At 38.8% G+C, this 13,025-nt stretch overlaps 1 protein-coding gene across 7 annotated transcripts in view; it reads left to right on the forward strand.

Annotated features, from left to right (window-relative positions):
• The first annotated feature begins 4,494 nt into the window (after positions 1–4,494).
• Positions 4,495–13,025, forward strand: part of LOC122218156 (cytochrome c oxidase assembly protein COX18, mitochondrial) — a 46,932-nt gene continuing 38,401 nt past the window's right edge. For 3 of the 7 annotated variants that reach the window (XR_006201889.1, XR_006201890.1, XM_042936208.1), the window contains exons 1-5: positions 4,495–5,131; positions 6,287–6,387; positions 8,869–9,032; positions 9,995–10,119; positions 11,884–11,991. Coding sequence is in view for 1 of the 7 variants with exons in the window: in XM_042936208.1 (XP_042792142.1) it covers positions 4,790–5,131; positions 6,287–6,387; positions 8,869–9,032; positions 9,995–10,119; positions 11,884–11,991 (840 nt within the window). In the remaining 6 variants the exon portion in view is untranslated. Of the gene's footprint in view, positions 5,132–6,286; positions 6,388–8,868; positions 9,033–9,994; positions 10,120–11,883; positions 11,996–13,025 lie in introns of all 7 variants that reach the window. The other 4 variants (XR_006201892.1, XR_006201891.1, XR_006201894.1 and 1 more) reach the window with 4 other exon arrangements.

Raw genomic sequence — 13,025 nt, forward strand, 5'->3', positions numbered from 1 at the left:
GAATAAGGGGTAAAAAGATTTCTCAAAAATGTCTAGAAGTTTGTAAACAACACATTTATATCTTTTAATTTAGGAAGTGGTCTTAAAATATATAAATTTATGATTGATATGGCCAAATTTAAGGGAAAAGCTAAATGATATCCTGCAAACATAGCTATGAAATAAAATTACAGCACTTTACTAAGAAAGGTGTGTAATGCTATTTAACAGTATTTTATCTATGACTTTTGCCACTATCCTATAATTTTTTGCTTATTTTTTTTCCCTGTGTTAACTAGGATTATTTTATAACTAAAATAATCCTGCTAGGTAATAGATACCACCCAATAATTATTACAACACATGAGTTGTGTTCATTCACCAAACAATTTGTTAAGATGGGGGGTGTCTTACTAAGAAAGAACCTATATTTTCTTGACTTTAAACCTATGGGACAGGGGGATATAGATTGTATGCTCCATATTTAGTTTTAGAGATCAGTCTTGTTGAGTACAATACCATGATTTTAGAGGTCTGTACTAGGAACATTTTTCAAATACATTTTTTATATTTCAGATGTAATGCACTGCATTTTTATTTGAACAATAAAAAAGAACCCATAATCCTTTGAGACCATGCAGGTCTTTTTTTCCCCCTTTTTGAAAGTATATGGTTTGTGTAATTGCAGACTACATAATGTATTTCTTTCATTCTTTTAAGAAGTGACTTAACTCTTGGAAATAATATTTGGGTTAGATCACACTTCAAATACTGAAATAATTAATATCTCAATTGTGTAGTCTTTTTATACCAAGCATTCCATTTTAGAGCTGATTTTGTTCACCAGTGCCAACAGAATCCCCTTTTCATAAGTTCTCAACATATATCAACATATTCAGAAAAACTGATTTTACTATTCATATGAAAGATATTTTCCCCTTCTGTTTACTGTTGTTGTAAAACTAAGTCATTTTGTTAGTAGTTGAAAATTAACTTTTTGTTAAATTACTTATTGTGATTTTTCTTCTCGGGAAAAAAATGGCGGTGGGGTCAGTAGTTCACTGACTGATTCTGTCTTGTTTTTCATGAAAATATTACACCATCTTTCTTTTGACTCAAATGACCTAAATACACATTTGCTAAAAATTATTTTGCACACTATATTATTCACTTCATCTTTCAAACAATACAAAGTGATAGACTAAAGAGGGAAATTCAAAATCACAAAGCTTCTTCAGAGCCTCTGTTTTATTTCATCTATTTTTCACATTGAGTTTTTCAGAAACACTCTCATTCCTGCAGATCTGCCAGTACAGAACTTTTGCAATGCCAAGTAGTGTAATGCACACCCTCAGAAAGCAGAGGCTACTCTGCTGTCCACCATTTTGGCCTATGAAAGATGTGGTAGGAGATAGCAGGGAAACCTGTATACATCCCACTGATCAATGCTTGCTTCAACAAGTCCCAACACTCAACTAACTGGTGTTATTTCCAGGGGATGAATTTAGGATGAGAGCTTCATTAGTGCTTTAATGTGACTTAACTGTGTTACTTACATGATTGCAAAACTACTGTCACTTGTATTTTGGGTGAGTAAAGAGTGTGCAACTATGGCTTGACATAAATAAGAGTTCTGTAATGTGACAGAATACATGACTAATAGATGTGTTATAAGAGGTTTCATATTAGACTTCTACCTTTAAATGCATTCACACTTTTGAAAGCTGAAAGCCAATTTTGCATACTCAGTACTTAAGAACCATGATAAGAAAGATGAGAGGATGTTTTTCTTTAAAAAAATTTTTTTATGTTTGTTTATTTTTGAGAGAGAGAGGGTGAGCATGAACGGGGTAGGGGCAGAGAGAGAGGGAGACACAGAATCCAAAGCAGGCTCCAGGCTTTGAGTTGTCGGCACAGAACTTGATGCAGGGCTTGAACTCACAAGTTGTGAGATCATGACTTAAGCGAAGTTGGACGCTTAACCGATTGAGCCACCCAGGTGCCCCAAAGATGTTTTTTGACAGAGAGAGAGAAGCTAATTTTACATTATGTAGCTTTGGTTTTGAAAAGCAATGCATTAAGTAAGTAGAGGAAAAAAAGAAATTCAACCTAAATCTGATTCCAAGAGGTCACTTTAACAATTTCTTATGAAAATACCTTTTAAAGGTTCTTTTGTCAAACACTTCAAAAGGCATATTTGGAAAATGAGAAAAGTACAAATATACAGTTTATGTGTGTAAATAGCCTATATTCAAATTTTGACCCCACTCCTGTGTTCAGCACTGATGGGTAAGAATTTCAGAAACTGCAGAAAGAAAATGAAAGTCTGTTTTTAAGGAGCTTAAAGTTAAAAAAAATAGTGTGTGACATAGTGAAGACAAGAATATTATAGGCTAATTATAAGCTAATTATAAATGTTGAACTTTTAAAAAGTGTTCTGGTATGTTGTGCAAGTTCATTTGCAGTGTTAGAATTGACAAGATTTCATTTGGTTTGCTAGGTGTTTGTATGGTCATTTCATACTGTATTCTGCAACTCAAAAGATACAAGTTACCACAGTGTTGGATAACCAGTACATACATACACATCAGTGCTAACACTCTACTTTTGTATTGGGCTTTTTATTTTATTTTATTTTTTTTAAGATTTTATTTTTTACGTAATCTCTACATCCAATGTGGGGCTTGAATTTACAACCCGGAAATCAAGAGTTGTACACTCCACGGACTGAGCCAGCAGGAACTCCTGTATTGGGCTTTATAATCGACAAATACTTCCCCCGCCCCAACATGCTTTACCAAGTAGATAAGTTTCGATCACCTCTAATAAATGAATGTTAGTATATGTGAAATTAGTAGAAAAATATCCATAAATTTTATTTAGATCACAATATTGAAGCTTACAGTAGCAACACTTTAAAGTGAGAATATGTGACACCAATATGTATCCGAAAAGGTGGACCTCATCAACTCCGTGTCTCCTGCATATTAAAAGGTCAGAGTACCTAGCTTAAGTGCTACTGTGGAAGGACCAATTTCCAATGACATCAGTTCTCTGGAAGGAGAGGAACGCAGCATCATAGAATTTGCTTCTTTATTCCCACAATCTTTAGGTGAAGATATTTCCATTTAAAATTCGTTTCCACTTAAAATCAGTAGTGAGTAGCAACCAGTTGTTTCTTATTTACCTTAAGTAGAGTGGTACCTTAGTTTTTTTTTTGTTTTTCCTTTTAAAAAGGAACATCTTAGGGGCGCCTGGGTGGCTCAGTCAGTTAAGCATCCAACTTTGGCTCAGGTCATGATCTCCCAGTTTGTGAGTTTGAGCCCCGCATCGGCTCTGTGCTGACAGTGTGGAGCCTGCTTGGGATTCTCTCTCTCCTTCTCTCTGCCCCATTCGCCCTCCCTCTCTCTGTCTAAATAAATAAATAAACAAGTTTTAAAAAATTTTAAAAAGGAACATGTACATATAGCATAAGTTGGGATTTGTGTGTTGAAACATTTCAAAATTCATGTAGGTGCAAAATTTGTAACTGCAGTTTGACATTACCCCAACATTTGTTGGAGGCTTGTTTTAACCAACATTTTACTCTACACAACACAATTTGGGGCCTAGGACTAGGAGTAACCCCTATGTGAGTAAACTCCTTCGCGTCATTCCAGTTTGTGTGTACTGTTGTCAGGAACACAAAACTAAAAACTAGTCCGTGTAGATTTAGCCTATTCCTTTTAACCCGAAGACACAATGTTACTGTTGAGGCTCTTGAACGTTTCTATAGGATACATGTAAACTAGTAAAGAATACACCGTGCTGCCAGTGATAACCCCTCTTAAGTAATGAGACTGTCTTAATAAAGTTTTGCTCTTTATAATGGAAGATAAAATGACACTCAGTTTGCAGTTGGGCTTGAAAATGTTAATTGGAACAGGTAAACCAATTAAATCTTTGTACTGTAGATAGAACTATGCCTAGTACGTAATGGATGCTCATTAAAACTCAGGGTCAGCCAGAAACACATGCCTTTCTCCAAGCAGGCATTTCGGCAGTATAATCTATTTCAGTAAGTAGCAGAAGCAATCAGGTTGCACGTAAAGAGGTGGGGGACTACCCTCTCTGGTCACAAAAACCACCCACCCAGTCTTTCCACTAAAATCACACAATCGGTTTGAAAGTGAAAAAGAATAGGGACGCCTGGGTGGCTCAGTCCGTTAAGTGTCCAACGGCGCTCAGGTCGTGATCTCCTGGTTTGTGAGTTCAAGCCTCCCATCGGGCTCTGTGCTGACAGCTCAGAGCCCGGAGCCTGCTTCGGATTCTGTGTACCCCTCTCTCTCTGCCCCTGCCCTGCTCGCACTCTGTCTCTCAAAAAAGTGAATAAACGTTAAAAAACAAACAAACAAACACAAAAAACCTGCTAAACTGTAAAGGAATGGAAAGGCTCACGCCTTACACCGACTTAAAAGGCGAGGGCGCCTAGAGACAGCCCGGTCCCGCCCAGGGCAGCAGGCCCCGCCCCCGGCTCTACAATTCCGGTCCAGCGTCTGAGGCGCTCCAAGCCAGCAGCGGGAAAGTTTTGTGTCTGCGCAGGAGGCCTGCCCGGTGCCGCGTGGGAAAGGCGGGACTTTCCTACCTCCTGCGTCATCCCCAGTGCGACGCAAGACGTCACTGGCTTGAACGGGAAGGTCAATAGTAGTGCAGCGAGCGCCCGTTTTTCGCCTTGGGTTTCCGGCGCGTGCGCTTGGCGGTCTAGGTGCCGCGGATCGTAGCCCGATTCTAACCTCTGATGCCCGTGTTTTAGCTCAGCCCCGGCGCCCACATGCTGTGCCGGCTTGGCGGTAGGTGGCTGCGGCTGCTGCCTGCACTGCAGTTAGGAGTCCGGGTCCCGCCTCTTGCGCCAACCTCGACGGGCGGCATTAAGCACTCTGCTCTGCCCGCTTGGGCCGTGGCGTCAGTCTCCGCAGTGGGCTCTGGCGGCCCTGGCAGCTGGTACGAGGCCCTGGCCACGTCGGCGCCGGTGCAAGGCGCGGAGGAGGTGCTACTCGGCGTGCACACCGCCACGGGTCTGCCCTGGTGGGCCTGCATCGGCCTCACCACCGTGGCTCTGCGCGGCGCCGTCACTCTACCCCTGGCCGCCTACCAGCACTACATCCTGGCCAAGGTGAGGGCCACCTGCACCCTGCGCATCAGCTTCGGCGGTGAAGGGTGGTAGACGTCTACCGGGGGCTTAAAATCCCTGGCTGCCGCCGGAGTGCTTAATGTAAATCATCGTGACCGCCTTCTTTGCTAAGAAATTTAACTAGCACTGGATATGGAATTGAGAGATGTCTGGTGATATGTGTACTTGTCATGTCGTTTACCCTGCTGGGTTTGTGCTCCAAGCCCAAGTGGTTGCTGCTGCTTGCTGCTAGAGAATGAGAGAAGTAAAAGAATTAGCAGAAGAAGTTGTGTGGAGAAACCTGTAAATTTGCCGTCTTAAAGGTTGTAGTAGCCTGTATGCCTGCAGCATCTTTTGTCTCCGAGTAGTCCAGTTCACCTTATTGAAAACAACTACTAAACTAGCGATTTGCAAACTTGATTCCTTATTCAGGCCGTGCTGCCTACAACTCGGGTTAGTCGCAGCCACTTGACCTTCAGTGTTTCGTTATTTTTTCTGTGGAATCAGGTAGTAATGCCTTCCTGGCCTACTTCACAGTGTTATGATATCAAATCAAATACTGTAGGTTAAAGTGCTTTGAAAGCAAAATATTATTCAAATGGGAAACTTCAAAAATAATGTCTTAACGTGTTTTCAAATAATTATTGAGGATGTGGAGACCCGGAAACAAAGGAAATTATCACCATTAAGACAGTGAGGTGCTGTACAGAATTAACACAGAACAGAAATAAATACAAACTTTTTGTGGCTCTGTCGCTGTCACAGAGCGTATTAAAGACTCTTAATTAATAGACTTCTGTTTTCTCAGTTTACATTATTGGAAAATCCAGGGGTGAAACATTCTAGGATTCAGTTCTTATTTAATCCTTATAATAATTCTGTGAGGTAGGTGTTGTTAAACATTTTATATTATGAGGAAACAGGGTTTTACAGCTTAAGTAACTTGCCTGAAATCACATGGCTAAGAGTATGAGCTGGAATTTGAAATTTGGTTGTAACTGAAGATTTCTTAAGCAAATTAACATCTTCTGCTTAGACTTAAATTTTCTTGAGATGATCAGTAAACCACATTTCTGAGTGAGTTAGAGGAATATTATGAGTGGTTATGGATAAGATCCTTTATGTGCTCATAACAAATTCTACGTTTTCTTTAGCTAGGTGGAAAATTTGCAGCCAGAAATAAAAAACATTGCAAGGCATCTTAACCAAGAAATTGCAGTTCGTGCAAATCAGTTGAAATGGTCCAAAAGAGCTGCAAGGTGAGCTAATTCTGTGCATATAGACCTACATGTGTATGTATATATATACATACACTTACATACATCCCCAAATTGTGTCTGTGATTATGTTAATTAGAGGTTTGAGTATTCTGTAGCTGTAGCAGCAAAGTAGTTCTTTCACTCTTTAATATTTTAATGTGTTTGTGTGGTATGACAGTTTTATATAGTGGACTGAAAGCAAGAAGTAGAGAAACAAAGAGCAAGTTCCTTCTTGAGGGACTCCAGCCTCCTGAAAAAGACCGATAATCAAATAATGACATAACAATTATAAAAAAGGTTATGTACAAGTTCGGTCATCATGGAAAGTCAGGGAAGGCTTCACAGGATGAAGGTACCGTGCCAGTCTGTTGGAAGTTTAGTCAGCAAATGATACAGAATATTTATACACTTGACTGTTTTGGAAAGAAAGGTACAGCAGACAATAACCCACAAGAAGGGGGAGGTAGAAAATGTGAATGTGTGAATGCCAGGTTAGAAGAAATTAGATAGCCAAGGTGCTGTCTGTCCACTGTGGTTACCCTGTGTAGTTGTCTGCCTGGGCTCTTAGCCCTTAGAAAGTGCTTGAATGGGCTGCAATTCTATGCCTGCACTCAGCCACTGGGAACTTCTAAGTCCTGCTTCAGTCAGCCTAAGTTACTACTTAGTCAAATTCTGGTCTTTACTAGACTAAGTGTTCACCGGTTCACAGCAATGAGAAAAATAAGGGTTTTTATTATGAGTATATGATGTATATATGGTTGTTCATATATTTTTACCTATATGGGTAGACATTTGCCTACTATTTTCAACATGAAATTGCTTCCCTCTTCACTTAGTGTTGAAAATTTGGAAAGACCTGCCATTTATTTTTATTTCAGAGAGAGAGAGAGCAAGCAGGGGAGAGGGGCAGAGGGAGAGAGAGAGTCTCAAGCAGGCTCCACACGCAGTGCAGAGTCTGACTCGGGACTGGATCCTGCAACCCTGGGGTCATGACTTGAATTGAAATCAAGAGCCAGATGTTCAACCGACTGAGCCACCCAGGTGCCACAGAAAGACCTGACATTTAAAAAAATCATTGTGGTAGCTTAATATCTTTACTTGATAAACTTAACAGTGTTTAAGTTTTATTGATCAGAGAAATCTAAGGACAACAAATCTAGGCCAAAATAACAGATTCATAGCTGCTCATCTGAGTTATAAATGCAGCCTAGACAAGCCTGATACCTTGCTTATGCGGTACTGGCAGAATGATTTTCCAGATACATCCTCACACAGATAGATGACTTTCTAGAAAGACACATCTGAGGGTTTCCTGCATTTTCAATGGAACTGAGTCTTGAAGGGTAAAAGTGAGTTTGTCAGGTGGATAGCCAGGTAAGTGGACTGTCCACGAAGATGATTTAATGACTTCCAAAAGCATGCTGATGTAGAAGTCTGATATATTGGATAGCCTATGTCATTTAGGCACCAGAATATATAGGTGTGTGTAAAAGAGTAACAAAAAATAAAGTTCAAACCGTAGGCAGAGTCTAAATTACAAAGCCTGGGATATCTGTGTACTGTCTTAATGTAATACTACACTATAATTGTGTTACCTTCAAGCGTATTAAATGTCTACCTTGTACAAAAACCTGCTACAAGAGAATTAGAGATGAGTAAGACCCAACAGTTGACCTTCAAGGAGACTTTGATCTAGAAAGTGGGACTTAAGGCAAGAGCAAGAATAACTAATAGGATTAACAGAGAAACATGAAGAAAATCTTCATGAAAGAATTGAGGGGCACCTGGGCGGCTCAGTCAGTTACACGTCCGACTTCGGCTCGGGTCATGATCTCAGTTTGTGAATTTGAGCCCTGCGTCAGGCTGTGTGCTGACAGCTCAGAACCTGGAGCCTGCCTTGGATTCTGTGTCTCCTCTCTCTGCCCCTCCCATGTTCATGCTCTGTCTCTCTGTCTCTCAATAATAAATAAACGTTAATAAAAAATTAAAAAGAAAAAGGATTGAAGAATGGAGACCATTTTAACAGGTCAAGAACCTGTTACATATTACAGAAGCATATTGCTATAAAAGGTATATTCAGAGATCAAGTAATTGAGCTTGCCTGGAAGGGAGGGATTTTAGTTAAATGTGCTTTCACCTTTAGAATTTCTGGTATAGACTGGTCAGACCATGTCAGTAGTGAAATTTCACTTGTTAAAACCTAATTGGCCAAAGACCATCAGAGACAAAGCTTATAATCCGACAATGTCAGATTTATCAGATTGTTCTATAATTTGTGTACATTGCTAGAGAATTTTCAGTAAAAGGCCTTATTTGCCTTTTGTTAGGCAACCCCTTAATATAGCCTATGAGAACTAAAAATCCTGCACAAAACTTAAGCTAATAACCACAACATGGGTGTGTTTGTACTATGGGTATGAAGCACTGTTAGTCAAATGACATTTTCTCCTTTCCCTTTTTTTCCCTCTTCCTTCAAACTAGACTCACTTATCTAAAGAATATGCGGAGGCTTGTTTCAGAGCTGTATGTTCGGGACAACTGCCACCCTTTCAAAGCCACTGTGTTGGTCTGGATTCAGTTTCCAATGTGGATCTTCATGTCCATTGCCCTCCGGAATTTTAGCACAGGAGCAACACATTCAGAAGGTAGTTATTATAGAAGTCTCTTTCCCCCAAATAAGTTCTCTAACAATGTTTTTGTACTCAAAAAACAAAAACAAAATGTGAAAAATCCCTATACTTTTTATAATTAGTATATTGTCACCATCTTTCTTACAAGGGTATAGGTTTTAAAATATCACGTATTAGCTAACTAGCCATGTTGAGAAAACAAATGAATATAGAAAGGACAATAGTAATAGAATTGACCCTTGAACAACACAGGTTTGAACTGGGCAGATCCACTTATAGGTGGGTTTTTTACAGTACGGCACCATACATGTATTTTCTTTTCATTATGATTTTCTTAATAACGTTTTCTTTTCTCTAGCTTTATTGTAAGAATTCAGTATATGATACTTGGGTTATAGGTAAGGCTTCCAGACAACAATAGGCTTTCAATAGTTAAGTTCTTGGAGAGCCAAAAGTTATACACAGATTTTCAGCTGCTCGGAGGGTCGGCACCCCTAAGCCCTGAGTTGTTTAAGGGTCAACTGTACTTCTTCATGGAAGTCATAATAAATTTAGTGTTATAATTCCATGATTACGTTTTCTGGCCAAGAATTTCTTCTGTTTATAAAATTAAGAGATCAGAAAAGTTTTCACAGTTATGAATGTAAACATTAATTAAGAAACCGTATAATGAAAGCATGTATTTTTTACTTTCATTTAAAGGCATTTCTAACCAGAAAGTAATCTGAACAGAAAGAAAGTAGCCTATGGACAAATAATTATACAAACACAAGTCTGAAAGAGTGCTGCTACTCTATGCTCCTACAACTGTTTGCGACAGAGAGCTTTCTCAGCACAGGAAGGACTAGTTTATGTTGTGGAATGAAAACGAATGAAAGCAATACATGTCTTCAGTGTGAAAGACCCCTTATTTGAATTAGACTACTTATGTCTTGTGTATTTCTTCCTGCTATGTTTTATTTATGAAACTGTTTTAGCAGGTTTTTCTGTTCAGGAACAGTTGGCTAATGATGGGATCCTGTGGTTTCATGACCTCACTGCACTAGATTCCACTTGGATTCTGCCTATCTCTGTTGGTGTCATCAATTTACTAATAGTGGAGGTCAGTGGTTTTAAATGAGATTTGTTTGCCATTGGAATCATTGAGATTTTTGTTGCTGTTGCACCATTTGAATTGTTGGTGATAGCTCTGAGCTAGAATTGAGATTCCTTGGTTTCTGGTCATAGATCAGACATTGGCAAACTCTGTCTGTTTTAAGCCAGTTCCTTAATCTCTCTGGGGGGCCACATGCTTATAATTAAAATGGAGGAGCTGAATTAGAACACTTCCAAAGTCTCTTTCACCTTTACAATGATCTGAATCTAATACATACAATTTTGTGATTAGTTTTTGGTAAAGAGAGTAATTAAGATACTTATCAATCTGGTTTTATTCTTCCAGTAGGTTGGCAATTTGTGTATATATTTAAAATGTAAATTTGTAAGCAGGAAACACCATATCTGATTGTCATTTTTTAGCTGTATGACCCTAGAAAAGTTAGAACTTAGCTTTATATGATGGAGTGGAAAAATACAGATATACAAAATATGAATTGTCAACTATGTCTCACCTTTATCCCATGCTGTGTTACTCAGCAGTTTAGGGAAAGCAAGCTTTTAGTTGTATGAGGAGCTATTCTCAGACTTTGAGTAGGACATAGTCTCTTTGAACTGGAACAAACCTTAGAAATGATCTTTAGAACTTCAGTTGAGATCTCACAGACCTGTCACTGGTCTCTGTTTGGGGAATCTAAAATACCATCCTAAAATGATGGTACTCTAATATCTTGGGTTAAAATTTCTTGAGAAAAGACTCCATGTGTAGTCTAAGTGTTTTCCTAAGATCACCTAGCACAATCCTATGAATGTGGTTGGTACTTAGTGAATATTTGTTAGAACGAAAGAAGTGGTAAACACAAGGTTACAGTGAATTAATGTCAATCCTTAGTCTTTCCTTTTAGTGACGAATGACCCGGTATATATAAGTTTACAAAAACTTATTTTTTATTTTTTTAATTTTAGAGAGAGGGAGGGAGAGTGCGAACCGGGGAGAGGGACAGAGGGAGAAAAGAGAGTCTTATGCAGGCTCAACGCTCCATGCGGAGCCCAATGCAATGATCTCATGACCCTGGGACCATGACTTGAGCTGAAGTCATGAGTCGGATGCTCAACCAACTGAGACACCCAGACACCCCAAGAAAATTTATTCTTACTTAATATACACCATGTGGCAGGCACTGTTGTAAGCAATTTACATGAATTAACTTATTTAATTCTTAGAATAATCCTGTGATGTAGCTACTAATATTACCCCTGTTTTAAGTTAGAGAAAGTGAGGTACAGAAAGGTTAAGTAACTTGTACAAAGTCACATAACCACTAAATGCAGGGCTGTTCACATGAATCTAGACAGTTTGGATGTAGATTCTGTGTTCGCAGTTATTACACTATGCTGCCTCTTAAGTAATTCATAAATCATAACTGCTTTTCCTAGCCTGGTTCTCCCCTTATTCCATGGAGCCAGATTACAAACCTTTGAAGTACCTATTAAGTTCCTTCTTTATGCCAGGCACTGTATGTAGGTGCCAAAACAAGGGTAGTGATTCATACATAGTACCTATCTTGAAAGGACTTTCAGTCTTACGATCTTTAAAAAAAAAACACAGATGATCAACTATATACATTTATCAGTGTTTTATTTTTAACTTTTTTGCTTCTATTAAAATATATGTAGGTGGAGGTCAGTCAAAAATCAGGTTGTATTTTAAAGCTTGTCTAATTTAATATGCTTAATACTCATTGTGTGTGTTTATATTCTACTCTCTCAGATTTTTGCTCTGCAAAAAACTGGAATGTCTCGTTTTCAGACGTATATTACGTACTTCGTTCGTGCAGTGTCAGTGTTGATGATTCCAGTTGCTGCAACAGTACCTTCAGTGAGTAAGCACCGGCATTGTGGGTAGTGTGCTAAATCCTCTCTGTGCATAGCTTACACTGGCTAGGATTCTGCCTCTTTTTTTTAATGTTTAGTTATTTTTGAGAGAGAGGAAGAGAGATCTGAAATGGGCTCTGCTCCGACAGCAGAGAGCTCCACATAGGGCTCGAACTCATGAACCATGAGATCATGACCTGAGCCGAAGTCTGACACTTAACTGATTGAGCCATCCAGGTGCCCCAGGATTCATCCTCTTCTATTGAGCTTCATTTGACTAAGTCCCTTACTGGTTTCCAGGTTTCTGTAGTAATTAATCTATCACCAAGTGACACTCGAATATTTCTTGGGTTGGTTAATCTTCCTCTGTGTGAAAGTGAGTTAGCTGTCAACTCTGTTTCTTTTTTTTTTTCAGTCTTATACAGCGCTGTGAACATAGTATTTGCTCTGTTTAATTAGTTGAAATATTGAATTCCTTCTGTCTACATAGACTGGGCCAAGGAATTTAGCTCTTAAAAAAGAAACAAAACTTCATGCTGAGTCCATAATGGCTCATATATAATATCGCTTAACCTCATAAAAATTCAGTGGGATAGGTACATCTGTCCCCATTTACATGTCATTACACTCTGATAGAAATGGAAAAAAATAGTTAACGTTTGCAGTTATTTCCTATTTTCAGCCTTTGTTTATTTCCCAATGAAACTTTAGTGCAAAGAGGGCAAAAGCTGTATTTGGCATTATCTCTGTCTTTGCTGAGGGCCAACACATAGACCATGAAGTAGAAGTCATTTGTGGGTGGTATGTAAAGTTATATCTGCATATATGAAAGTACTTCATTATCCTAAGAATCTGAACCGGTATGTTTTTAGCATCAAAAATGTATTTTTAAAGCTGTCCCTTGGCCATAATACTGTCACTAATCCTGTGTAAAATAAGTAAGTCTCCACATTTCTAAAATAGACATCGTAATGTCTGTGAGAAGTAATGAAATAGCAACAAGTGCTTATTATGGTACTTTTCATGTAATAGTAATGT

This window comes from Panthera leo, chromosome B1 (assembly GCF_018350215.1).
Source record: "Panthera leo isolate Ple1 chromosome B1, P.leo_Ple1_pat1.1, whole genome shotgun sequence".
Lineage (NCBI taxonomy): Eukaryota > Metazoa > Chordata > Mammalia > Carnivora > Felidae > Panthera > Panthera leo.